Below are 13,502 nucleotides of genomic sequence, written 5' to 3'. Positions count from 1 at the left end.
TACAGAATCCCCTTCTCTACAATTAATATAATTTTGTGTATCTTTCACAATTTTTGGTGGTTCATTTACCACATCAAAGGAAAATTTAAATTTATGTTTTATTGCCTGAAAAAGTTGGTCCTGCGGTGGTGGCTCAGGTATAAATTCAACAGGTTGAACTATTTCCTTCAGTTCTTCAACTTGTTCCGGAGTCGGAGTAGGAGCAGTTACTTTGATTTCCACTGGACGTGAAAGCAGGTCTGAGTCCGAAACACAAGGCATGGGCAGATTACCCTGAGGAATGTAAAGGGTAGCCCTACTTTCACTACTGAAAGTTGGTTGATTTTCTTTTATTTTGTCAAATACAAACCTAAGTTCTTCCTCCTCTTCTGTGTAATACTTTAATCGTTCAGCTTGATTGGTGGTGAATGGTTCAGCCTCAATCCTCTCTTTAATCTTCACTGTAAGCTTGCCTGATGTTGTGGCTGTTCCATACTCATTAAATATCACGCAGGTGATGGATCCTTCGTGCTGAGGGAGCACAGAGCAGAAAGTCAAGGTAGATTGACTTTCTGTGGTGTGAAGGGCATAGTCCTGATTGCGTGGTATGGGTTTGTCATTGTTATACCAAGTGACGACGGGTTGCGGATGGCCGTGGAAATGACAACCAAATATGCAACTCTCTCCTTCCTTTGCTTCCTGAGATTCAATTTCGCGAACAAATAGAGGCGGGGCAGGTTCCAGAAACTTTAGAATAGGGCTCTCTGACCTGGCAGGCTTTTCCTTTATTTCACAGACCTCTACCAATACAGACTCCTTGATTTCTGTAGAGTCTTCCAGTACTAATGTTGCATTTTCTTCACCCTTTTCTGTTTGGATGCTTTCAAAAGTATCAACAGGCTCATTGATGTTTAGTGTGATTGTCTCGGACATTACATTCTCCGATTTTGTAGTTTCGCTTAATCCCTCACAGAGAAGCACATAGATGATAGATTCAGGGGTTTTCTTCATGGCTGTTGTTGCTTGGAACTCCTCCAGCTGTTCTTTTGGCTTGGTATCTAGTCTTGATTCTAGTGGTTCCTTGTGTGTATATGCATGGTCGATAGAGGTAGCTTCCGTAACTGGTTCTGATTGCTCTGAAGGAGCCTCTCCCAGAAACTGCTCTCTCATTGGTTCTGATAATGTGATTACTGATTTTGTTTGGAATGTTTCTGCCTTGATCCTTCCTTCAGGAAAGTCCCAAGGACTCTGGGAGGGTTTGGAAAGCCCCAAGATTCGCTCCATTCGCAGGTGAAAATCCTCTGGCATCTTGGGCTCTAGTTTAGGATAGCACGCGGCACCCTCCTCACGGCTTGGCATTTTGGGTGAAGAGATGCATTTATGGATTGGTTTTATTGTCTGAAAGTCGGAGTGTATCACCTCACACTCAGTGGCCGAATGGAGCGGAGGAGTCCCTCGGTCTTTACCATCTCTAAAGTCTGTGGTTTGCACAGATTCAAGGCGTGACTCAATCTCTCTCTGTGACAGGCGCAGTTTCTTTTTTTCCAGCATAGTTCTTTTGGCCTCACGCAGTCGTTGCAGCTTCATTTTTATTTCCTCATCAAGCAGAGCATCACTTTCGTGATCCCTTTTCCTTGAGGTGCATTTGCTGTCTACCTGTTCTTTATCATACACCAACTCCTGTCTCCTTACCACTGGGAGTTTTGCAAAACTTATTGTTCGCACCATACCCTTTTCAGGGGACAAATCTCTTAACATCTTTTCAGTCTCCTGCCTTTTATCGAAAGGCGAGCCAGTGCACCTCAGGTAAACCCTCAGCCTATCGTCTTTCCTCTTCTGAACCAGACATTCGATACTCTCATGCGTTCGTTTGGACTTTCTCAGGAAATCTAAATATTTTGCATTTTGCTCCTCTCTATGTGCAACTAGGAGCGACGCGGTCGACTCAGCTGAACCCTCACTGTTAATGGCAAACACTTTATAGCTCCCAGAATCCCTCTCCCGAACATCTCTAATCTCTAGACTGGAGCTGTGAATATGCATATAGCTTTCACTCTTTATTATTCTATGCAGATCTCTAGGGATAGGCCTATTATTATGAAACCATGCCATTGTGGGGGTTGGACAGGCAACGAGCTTACACTGGAAAACTGCGGGTTCCCCCTCTAAAACAGATCTAAACTTCAGCTTTTGTGTGAAAGAAGGTTTAAGACTCTCAGACCAAGACGTTATAGACGAGATTCTACTTGCACATCTCTGCGCAGATACAAATCCATGGTCTAGATAGTCTTTGGAATCGGAGAAAGCATCTTGCATCTCGCTTCGCTTTTCCAGAAGTCCAGGTTTTTCCTTGAAGAACAGTTCTGTAAGAGAACAACATTACATTACAGCGTAGTCTGCAGCTTCTGTCATACGTTCATAAAATGAAAATAAATGAAATGGCAAGATATTAAATTAAATAGGGGGCATGCTACAGATTTCATCACAAATCCAGAAAAAAAATTCACTCACCATATTTGTTCGAATAAACGCAACGCCTTGCTCTGTTTTAAAGATTCTGACACGAAAATCGTTCGTTGTCTGTTCTTTCTTCAAACTGTGGACATTTCTTCTTGAACAAGCAAAAATGAATTTCAAAATAACATGTTCCTGTGGGTGTATGGTTTAGCTGCCCGAAAACCTTTGTGTCTTTTGTTGGCAAAGAAGAAAATCTTACCTGACTTGCAGACAGTAGAATAAACGCCCTTTCTGATCCTTTTGAATGTGGGTAAAATGTTTAAACAATTGAGAAAAAATATTTTGAAAGATATATAAAAATGTAGCTGTAAATAATTAGCTAAAATGAAATGAGAAGGCGTTTATTCGAACTAATACAGCTACTAATTTCACAACATTATGCAAAAAAAGCAAGCAACATGGACCACATATGCTATCTGCAAGCCAGTGTAAGAAATGTATAATGACGAATTAATGTATGTACATGAAGTGCAAGGATCCAATGGGAATGTGTAGCTTTCACATGTCCTAATAACATTCATTTTCTATTCTACTCCATCCATCAAATTGTGTCCTTTGATTTATTGTTAGGGTGCTTACATGTTTAAGAATAATTTCATTAAGATTTTTATATCTTCGTTATGATTTAAACGATCCCATGCATTAAAAAGAAAGTTTAACAAATAAAAGCTTAAGCAGTAAACAGCTGCAAAGCATGAAGTAGAAGTTAAAAGTACAGCTGCAAAATTATAAATTTAAAGTTTTAAACTGATTTTAAAACTTAACCTTGTAATGCAAATATTCCTTAGCATATTAAAACAAAACATGCAGTATATTCAAATATGCTCCAAAATGTGCTTTACTTTTCCCGTCATATGCTTTATGTAAGCAAATAAAAGCTTCTGACAATTTACTAATTATTTATGATAAATCAATGCTTCAGTGTAACATTAATTTGTGACTGTACCTTTCACTTCCATTTCAATCTGTTGTTCTATCTTCTCTTGAAGAACTTTTTCCGGAGCTAGAATAAAACAGAGGTTATTGTGATGATTTCTAACTGAATCAATTAACAGTGTGAGGTTGAAATTATGAATATCTATTGCAAGGATACAGAAATCCACACACACATACACAAGTACATGCCAAAACAACTCAAACACCTGATAAGTTTGACAAAACAGTGATCAACTGTTTCAAAACGTATTTGTATTGTATACTTGTCTACAACTTTTTATGATTTTTGTCTGTAATTTACCATGCCTGTAACATGCCTTAAACACCGGGAGGCAAACATTCAACAATCCACAGATGAGTGACATTTTTTTTCTTTACTGTTTCATATGGGCAGAATGTACTTGAATGCAACGATGGTATGCAAGAGGGATTTATGTTTGGAAAGAACATGCAGTTGCCAACCTGTCACTCTCAGATGAGTGCGGCACTCGGCTTGTCCTGCAGCGTTAACTATTCTGCACTTGTATATACCCCTCTGATTCTGACCAATTTTCAGTAATTTTAAACTGCACAGTGGCCCATCGTGTTTTAAGGAACATAACGCAGACTCCTCAACTATTAGCTGATTGTACAGCCAGATCACACAAGGAGCAGGCACACCCTTTATTAGACAAAAGAGTGACACATCATCTCCTTCTTTTACAATGGTTTCTGGGGGCAGAGTTTCAAGAAATACTGGTACTTTGGCACCACTTTCTATGATCTCTTCGCATGGCACAACATCAGGGTAGTAGTCTCCGTTCCTTTGTTTTTCAGTTCCTTGTGGTCTTTGAGCTGAAGGTATGAACACACTTGACGTTTCCACTGCAGACTCTTCCTTAACTTCGGAGGTTGTTTGAGTCTGAGACTCTTTGACTGTTTTAATGCTTTTAGTATCTGATTCAAGAGTAATTTTTGTTACTGCTTTGGCGTGTGCTTCTTTAGCTAGGTAAGAATAAAGTTAGGAAAAGCATTAGATTAGATGGTTGGCAGGAATAAAACACCCTTATACTTAGAGAAACAAAAATAAAGCCTTTAGTATGGAAAAGGAATGTTCAGCATGTTAGTGCTCAAAGCTAAAAACAAACTATGAAATATATGATTTATGACACATTTAGGGGCTCTATTCATGCTAGGCTAAAAAAAGGTCCCAATTAAGTAATTGGAATGTTTACCATTAACTTAAGTGGGACAATGACTTGGTCTATAATGACTAACACAAGCAAGCACATCTTTCACCGAAGCCACTTTCTCTGACGTTGAAGGTAATTGCAGAAGATCATGTAGAGACAACATTTTACATAGATCGACAGCAAAGAAAGGTGCGTAAGAGCCAGATAAATGGCTCATGGCAAACGACTTCATGGAACAGTATGAGACTGTTTTATTCTCATGTTCACGCTGCTGTTACTCTTGCCTCTAATGGATTCATAAAAGCAGTTATCACGTCTAAGGTGAACAGTGGCAAAGGAACAAGAGACCCATTCTGGATCATTAGGGGGTCAAGGAAATCAATGTCTGTACTCCAAAGGTGTTATTACATGCAGAAACTGATGATGTCTTAATGCACTAGAGTAATGGGGGGTGGGGGGACGGGAAGGAATCCTACAAAAACACACCATTACAAGTGTGGAGAAAGACTGTGTAGAACACTAATATAGTCTTGGGAAGGAGAGACTCCTAAATCCAATAGACAAGTGAGGATTTTATAGCACTGGGCACAACGAATGGGTGTATTCAGGAGTAAAAAACAGACCTATGTTTAGGATGTTGGAAGAAAACATGCTAATAAACTGCTTAAATATTAACCCTTGCATGTATGTTGTCCTATAGTGCCACTCAAAATGGAGTCTGTTTGAGTTATCAGCAGTATATGTTCCTGTGCAAGCTGGAGTGACCAGCGTCTGGGTTAATTTGCTCATCTGACTTTCCTCCCTTTTCTTTATTTAAAAAGAACACTCAAATTCCAACTTCAGAAATCTGCATAAACTGCAAAAAAAATAAAATAAAATAAAAAAAATGGCCTCCTTCTGCCCTTTTCTTCATTTTGTTCCACATGGACACTTCCCACCAAGTCAAAGTCTTACTGCATATCAGAGGCTTAAGTTGATAAATGTATGGGTACCAATTCCATTTGGCTGTAACTTGCTGGAAACAGCCATGATGCACTTCTCAAGCAAGCTATAAAACTCCCTGCCTGGTGCTGCATAAATTATTTATGAATAGAACCCTAAATGTGACAAAGAACTTAAAATATATATTTCTAAATTAAATACTAGTGTTAGGAAATATAAGTGAGCCATATGCAGAGATGATTAGGTTGAAATGAGGTAAGCCAATGTTAAAAATCAAATAACCACCTTCTACTGTTAGTACCGCAGCAGTTGTCGTCTCTCCATGATCATTATGTACAGTACATCTGTACAGTCCTTGATCTAACAGTTGGACATCTGTAATTGTGAGTAATAGGACACTACCATTTTGTGATAGCTTCACTCGTTCAGAATCTTTTATCGTTTCATCTTCATGGGTCCACAGAACCTTTAAAAAGTGTTCGCTTTCTAAAGCACAAATGAACTGCGCGGTATCGCCACATTTCACAGTTTGGTCATGCAGTTTCAGGAGAATAATTGGGGAAGCTTCTCTCATTTCCTGAACAAAAGCAGCGGAGACTTTTGTTGTGCTTTGAGATGTTTGTGAAAGGACCGTTGTATGGAGACTTTCTGTTTCTTTCACTGATGTAGCTTTCATGGTTAAACTTTCTGATAAAGTTTCCAAAACCTGCACACCCAGTTGATATGATGGTTCTTGCACTGATTTAATTTCTTTTTTATAAGCTCTGGTCTCCTTCTTTGTGAAAGGGGAAGCAACATGAACTTCTGATATTGCCTGCGACTGGATAGACTCTTTTACATCTTTCCCAGAACTTTGCCTATCTATGGCTTGCACTGCGTAATTAAGTAACAAAAAAATAACATTAACATCTAAAAGTACTTTACTGGGCCAACTTATGAACAAAATAAAATGGTATGGATAATGAGAATGAAAGATATCATCTTCATGGGAAAACTCAGCATGCCAGATACATTATGCTCTTGACACAAAAGAAAATTTATTCACATAGATGAATGGAAAATGACGTGTACTCATGCAGTTGATACACAGTTGATGTTCATCTCTTCTTTTCACTGACGTTGTCCATTCCAATATTGAATAATCTGTTATGATACTCTTTAAGGATGTATTTTCTGTTAGTTTTACACCCCCAATGCAGAGTACATCAGACAACGGTGTGACTGTCACTTGCTCTCTGGTTTAAAGTGTGTTCTTGCTTAGTTTAGTAAAATGTCTCTATTTTCTAAATATAGGGTAAAGTTTTGTGAGATTTGAAGTTATATGACATTTTAAAATAGAAGAAATTACAGTGGTTTATTGGTTACAGCTAATACTACCAACATTAGTGAACTAGCTGCTACCTAAACGGTGTGAAAAGAGGAAAGGAGGTAATTAGTAACAGTGTGGTATACAACAAACTGAATCCCTTTGAACAAAAATGGGGCTTTACCTTCCGCAGTCACTGTAAGTGTAGCTGTGCAAGTTGCTTCTCCAGCACTATTTCCTGCTTTGCAAGAGTATTGGCCAGCGTGCTCTAAAAAAGCATCTACTATTATCAGCATAGCTGTGCCTGTAGACTCATCAAAATGGAAAATTATATCTTTTGTTGGCAACATTAGCTGTTGGTTATGAAACCATTGGATTTCTGGTTTTGGCATGCCAGTGACCCTGGCTTGAAATCTGACTGTTTCCCCGCTGCATACCCTGCAGCTTGAAATAGGCTGGATAAAGGTGGGCCTTTGGCCAACAGGCTCCTTCTTAAGTGAAACTGATGAAGAAACATGCCATTGGGACTTTGATGTAACTTCTTCAACCTTTTTAAATCCTGAAAAGAAGCATGCCAACTTTTAATTTCTGACCCTACGCTACAATCAAGTTCTCTCTCTCCTAAGTTGTTTTGGTGTTTTTTGGCCTGGCAATTTTACAGTATGAATCATTAATTCCCTAGTTTAAAAACTCTTGGAAAAATAAAATAAAATAAAAATATTTCAGGTTAAATTACACTGAAAACCACATAAGAATAAAACAACAAACCCTTGATTCTGTTCTGAAATTAGTGATCAATGCTTAAAGAATGCATGAGTGCACATTTATTTTCTCATTTGCACCAATCTTGGGCACACCCTTGTTTAAGATTTTCTAAAGCTTCTTAAATGAAAACATTTTATCAAATACCAAAACTTTTTAGAGATCTTTTCAAGGCAAAGGCTTTTTAACGCAATACAAATGTGTTTAAAAGACTTAGATTAGAGACAAGGTTTCTACCTTGTTTGGTGCATGCTGGATACTACTAATGATGAAAAGGCAAGTGCATGGAACACTGAAAACTGTGAAACAAACTTCACTGTGCATGACCATGTCCTGGAGACACAAGTGGATGTTGTAAGATGATACTGATTAATTGAATTAAAAGACATGACATGACAAACAATGACTCACATATATTTATTAATGAATATTAATTAGTATGGGCACATGACCTAATTAAAATATGATTTCTTTTTTAATTGTACATTGTACCTTCCAACTTCAAGTTAGCAGTACTTGTCACTTGGCCTATAGAATTACTAGCAACAAACGTATAAATTCCTTCATCCTCTGGATAGGCTTCTGCAATCTCCAGCTGGCAAGTGTCTTCAAAATGAGTCATCCTAAAGAAACGGGATGGCTTGATCTCCTTATCTTTGCAATACCAAGAGATTTTCAGATCTGCTCAAGTAAAATAAAAAATGAAAATAAGATTAAGATACAAGATGTTAATAAGTAAATATTTCATAAATCACTTATATCACAGCTTTTTTAAGTTGAATATTCCTTGATAATGTATAATAAGGCTAGTTTAAGATGACATGTAGCTTACTGGTTATTTTACATTTCAGGATTGGTAATATTTATGAGGGAAAACTTATTTTGTTATTGCTACATTCAACGATTAATTGGAAATCTCGCTCTCTCTCTCTCCCTCTGGATACCTTTGAAATAAAAGGAGGCAGAGTAGGGCTTTCAGTTTTGTCAGCGAGCATGAAAAATGAAAGATCCCAGTGGCTATATGTTGGCATCGCATCTTAAGAATTCAGCTGTGAGGTAGGTGAAGACATAAGGAAGAATCAGCTGACACGTGGGAGTTCAGTGGCAGCTCAGCTGAGATGCATAGGGGAGAGCAGAGGTGCTGTACGTGGGAAGAGGGTAGCATGAAATCTGTGCCTGGGAGTGGGGCAAATGGGTCTGGGTGGCTGCTGGAGGTGGATGAGAAGGGGAGGAGTTGGATACTGGCATAGGGAAGGAACAGAGGAAGCATGCCCCATTTTGCAGAATCTGATGCATACTAAGGGGCATTAATAGAGGTGGCTCTTTAGGGCCACATCCACAATATCCTGGATAATTTCATTGTATTTTGTTTTTAAAAAGTGTTGTTGCTGTTTTATTATTATTATTATTACTATTACCAAAGAACTGCTTTTACTTTATATTTATCTTCAAGCTCAAACTACCATTTAAAACTGACAATCTAGTGGGCTGCAAAATGACTGAACTGATCCACACAGTTCAGACAAATGCCAATAGGTAACCTGTTGTCTGAGGAGGGGAATGGGTTTTTCTGTCTATTTTTCTGTCTGAGTTCTGAGAAACCTCCAGTTTTTACATCCCTATCTTCCAGACCATAGGGTCGGATCCTCAGCTAGTGGAAATCATCATAGCTGAAGATCCAGTTCAGTTGTACCCGCCTGAGAGAAGCTTTTTAATGCCAGTCTCTAATTAATCAAAAAGGTCACTGGTGAGTCCAGTGAGACACCTTCTTGCTTCATGAACAAAGCCTGTTCTTCCCAGTTCTGAAAGATCTTGCCAGCCTGGGAAAGAAGAGGCCAGCTCCAGTCATCAAACCTGGCACTGTATTACATCACTAACTGCACTGATCTAGCATATAAAAATTAACAGTGTGCTGGAACTATTTTTATAGTGCTGAAAGCCATTGAACAAAAATGTAAACCCTGTTTGTGATGGAAATTACTTCAAGTGAGAGGGTGCACCCACACCTCCAGCACCTCTAGATCCAGCACCAATATAAAGTTACTTTAATTGTTTTTGCAGTTGTCAATGTAGTAAAGATACAGGAAAAGTACTGTGGTGCACACACTTTGAAAATATATTTTCAACACTGTTATATTAGCTAAGCTAATATAAAATATATTCATGCTTTATTTGAGAAATATACAAATTCATTCGTATACAATGCAAAAAGAACAGGAGCTGCAAGGATAAATCCCCATGTTTTGTGCTGCAAATGTACCTCTCAGTCATCAACATGCACATAAAGATAGTTCACACGTACACACACTCACACTCCTATTGTGGCATGCTTTGCATAGCTGTTATTAAGATGGCAATAGTTCCGGTATAGACTCCTATGTGTATTTTCTGAGTCTTACCATGATTTTTATCCTGGAAGCAGATTTGTTTCCAATTCCAGATGTGCACTTTTACGTGACAGGAATGCAAGGAAAGTAGCTGCTATTCATTTCATCCACCTTTTTGCATTTCTATAACTCAAAAATGATTTAAATCTGGACTTTGGTATGCCTATAATCTACTGTAAACACTTTGGGACAAGGACTGAATTGTATACAGTTTTATGTCAGGCACTAGGTATCTTTACATAATATGTGAATATTTTATTTATTATTATTATGAATAGTGCCCAATACTATCTGGGGCAATAATAATAAATAACAACATTGCAGTTTAATTTAGCAAAATAGCTGCTATGGTGACCGGGAGAGTGTTTTTAGTTATAAGATAGTATTTTATTTAACTAAAACATGGTACATTCATGTAAAGAAAATCTATTTCAAATAAGTGTAAATTTTTTTTAAAAAAATCTCTGTTTCTGGGATAAAACAAAAATTCTAATTTTCATGCAATATTTTTAGTTTAATGTTCCCATGAATGGTACAGAAAATGGTACATCCTGTTAAGGGGTTTTGGCATGAAAGTTAGGACAGATTTTTGACCAGTATCTTTTTTAAAAGGTGTGTCAATAAGTGTTCATTTTTCATGCTCATTTCTAGGCCAATGCTTTCCTCAGCATTATAGTTAGGGCTTCAAAGCTCTGCCATATCACTGCATTGACTGTTTTGAACTTCATGTAGCAGTCACTACTCTGAAAAGCATTAGAAAGATCCACATCTGATTAAAAATGTAAGAACTACTAAGCCCAGGAACACCCATTAAAAAAATTCTTAGCATTTGGGATAGGACCCTTTTAAATTTCACATCTACTGGCAGCTATGAGATAACTTTTTTAATTAATAGCTGACAGTGATTATACATCAAATACTATACTCCATACATATAACTGATAGTTACATAATCTTCAGAAAGAGTGATTTCAACTCAGATGTTATTAGATTTGCTTTGAGTATCAGCTGAACAGTTTTGATATAACAAAAATTATATATAATTTCATTAAACTAACCTGTCCCTGTAACTCTGCACTGAAAACAAGCAGATTGTCCTTCGGAAGTAACAACATCTCGAAGTGGTGTTATAAGAGTAGGTGGATAAACTGGCACTTCTAGATCAGGAGAAACAACTTCTGGGACTAAAGAAAGAGACCAAAAAAGTTATGATCAGTCCACAGAGAGGAGCACACAATCACAAAGTGTTGACAATACCATTTCAAATACACTTTAAGGAACATGGAAAACTTACCTTCCACTGAAAGAGAGGCTGAAGTAGTGGCAACTCCATAGTCATTCTTTGCTTCACATGTGTAAACTGCTGCATCTTCAGGGAAAGTCTCAATCAACAACAGAGTGTATTCTTGTGCATCATGAAGAAACTTGCACTTAAAGCCTGGAGAAAGCTGCTGCTCATCTTTATACCAAGAAATTTTGGGCTGGGGTCTACCTGATATTACAGCACAAAAGCGAGCAGGTTTACCAGATTCCACCGTGGTTGGCTGAAGCTCCTGAATAATATGGGGTGGCTCTGGCGCTGCAGATTCAAAAAGAAGATCTCAATATGTGTTGCTTATTGAAATTATTAAAAATTTAGTAAGATCTCTTTCTTATTCTGCCAAACAAAAATACTATTGTCAAGTGGTCAGAATTCACAATCCTCATTCATGCAAATTTCCCAGTGACTGAAGGTCCAGTTTAGTATTCCTCGCACAACGAAGTCACTTGATTGGGGGATTTTCTTGGGCCAGGAATACTGAACTTGGGACTTATGACAAATTTTTCAGAACTAATAGCTGTTTTAGTGTGTAAGATTTTTTGAAAGATGAAATTGTAAAAAACATCTCTGAAAACTGCTAGATTGATCCCTCTGATACTAAATATTTGAGATATCAAAGTTAAGGGATTGCTGCTTTATTTACTTGGCAGTAAGAGAATTGCTTGGCTTAGGTAGATGCAGAGAAAAAAGTGCTATAACATTTTAATCAGCTATTTATTTCAGTGGAAAGAGTGTAGAGGAAGCAGTGATGTAGCACAAGCTACCCCAACTGTTTCAGGATTATCTCTCTGAAGTTATGCCAAGTTTATAGTGTTATAACCCCAACAAGTTTTCACAGAGATACAGAAAATACAGGCTAGGAAATGCAATGATGAACAAAATGAATGCCCATACATACCATTAAAAACACAAGGTGGGTGAGATAATATCTTTGTCTTTCTCTCACAAACAAAATTTGGTCCAACAAAAGATATTACCTCACCTACCTTCTCTCTCTAATACCCTGGGACTAACATGGCTACAACAATACTGCAAACATACATACCATTAACATGGAGAATAATAGAGCTCCTGTTTCTTCCTGCTACAAAAGTGTATTCCCCAGCATCGCTGTATCTTGTTTCAGTAATGCTCATTTGGTGGATTCTTCTTTCCACAAAATACTGATATCTTTCCTCAATCTGGAAATTGATCTCAATGCCATCCTTATACCAGCGAGCCTCAACATCATCTTCATTGACTTCAAATTCAACTACAGCTCGCTGTCTTTCAATGACCTTTTATCAAGTAGAATAAATATTACAAATAGCACCTGCTTTTGCAGCTGCCCTCCTGCTTCATTAAATCTTAAGGGGAAAAACTCAGGAGGTTCCAAATTCTGTCTGCAGCAGGACACAGGATGGCCTACTGCTTAATGACCAACCCAAAGTAAACTATATAGGCCTGAGAGTTGCAGATGTGCTATTCTCCTCCCACTTACCAATATCTTGTTTGGATCAGTGAGAAGAAAGTTACTGGCCTGGTGAGAAGTATGCGTCTTTAGATTCCCCAGGGCCTATAGAGTAGGTACGGGGGTGGCTCATCAGAACATGGTCGGACGCCCTGACCCCACAACTATTGCTGTTGTGGAGTTTAGGTATGCTCTTACCCCTGCTGCAGTATATCCCATTAATGAGCTATCGCTCCTTTAAATGGTAGAAAAACAGAGGTGCCAAGAATTTATTCCCTGTGTATATACTATACCTGAACATCTTTATGGATACTTTTGATACGAATATCACGACCTTCCACAACTAAGTTAGCACTGGACATGTTTCCTCCTGCTACTACAGTGTACTGTCCAGCATCAGACATCTTTGTGGAAGGAATGAGGAGGCGATGGACAAATCTCTCCCTCTGAACTTTCACTCTAAAGATAACATAAAGATAATGAACAGAGCTATTTTTCTGAAAAATATAAAGAATATTAGGATCTTGTTCCAGAGCAAAAGGATTACCTGTCACCAAGCTGGAGTTCCTGGCCATCCTTCATCCACTGCACTGAAATGTCAGGTTCTGAGAGTTCACATTCAAAAATGGCTCGTTTCTTCTCCACAACCTTAATGTCTTTAATGTGCTTCCTAAACTCAATGTGACGAGCTAGGGAAATACCACATATATATGATGAGCACAATAAATAT

At 38.0% G+C, this 13,502-nt stretch overlaps 1 protein-coding gene across 50 annotated transcripts in view; it reads right to left on the bottom strand.

Moving 5' to 3' along the window:
- The window catches only part of TTN (titin), a 465,728-nt gene that overhangs the window by 247,167 nt on the left and 205,059 nt on the right, over positions 1–13,502 (bottom strand). For 48 of the 50 annotated variants that reach the window (XM_067549108.1, XM_067549128.1, XM_067549138.1 and 45 more), the window contains 8 exons: positions 13,320–13,461; positions 13,066–13,231; positions 12,368–12,599; positions 11,296–11,580; positions 11,060–11,185; positions 8,107–8,295; positions 7,037–7,411; positions 3,443–3,499 (listed from right to left, as the gene is read on the bottom strand). In XM_067549108.1, coding sequence (XP_067405209.1) covers positions 3,443–3,499; positions 7,037–7,411; positions 8,107–8,295; positions 11,060–11,185; positions 11,296–11,580; positions 12,368–12,599; positions 13,066–13,231; positions 13,320–13,461 — 1,572 coding nt within the window. The remainder of the gene's footprint in view (positions 1–3,442; positions 3,500–7,036; positions 7,412–8,106; positions 8,296–11,059; positions 11,186–11,295; positions 11,581–12,367; positions 12,600–13,065; positions 13,232–13,319; positions 13,462–13,502) is intronic. The other 2 variants (XM_067549137.1, XM_067549159.1) reach the window with 1 other exon arrangement.

Source organism: Emydura macquarii, unplaced genomic scaffold (assembly GCF_026122565.2).
Source record: "Emydura macquarii macquarii isolate MOO-44397 ecotype Brisbane River unplaced genomic scaffold, CSIRO-AGI_Emac_v2 contig_1253, whole genome shotgun sequence".
In the NCBI taxonomy this organism is placed as follows: Eukaryota; Metazoa; Chordata; order Testudines; family Chelidae; genus Emydura; species Emydura macquarii.
The sequence above is the reverse complement of the archived record's forward strand: the minus strand, read 5'-3'. Positions and strand labels throughout refer to the sequence as shown.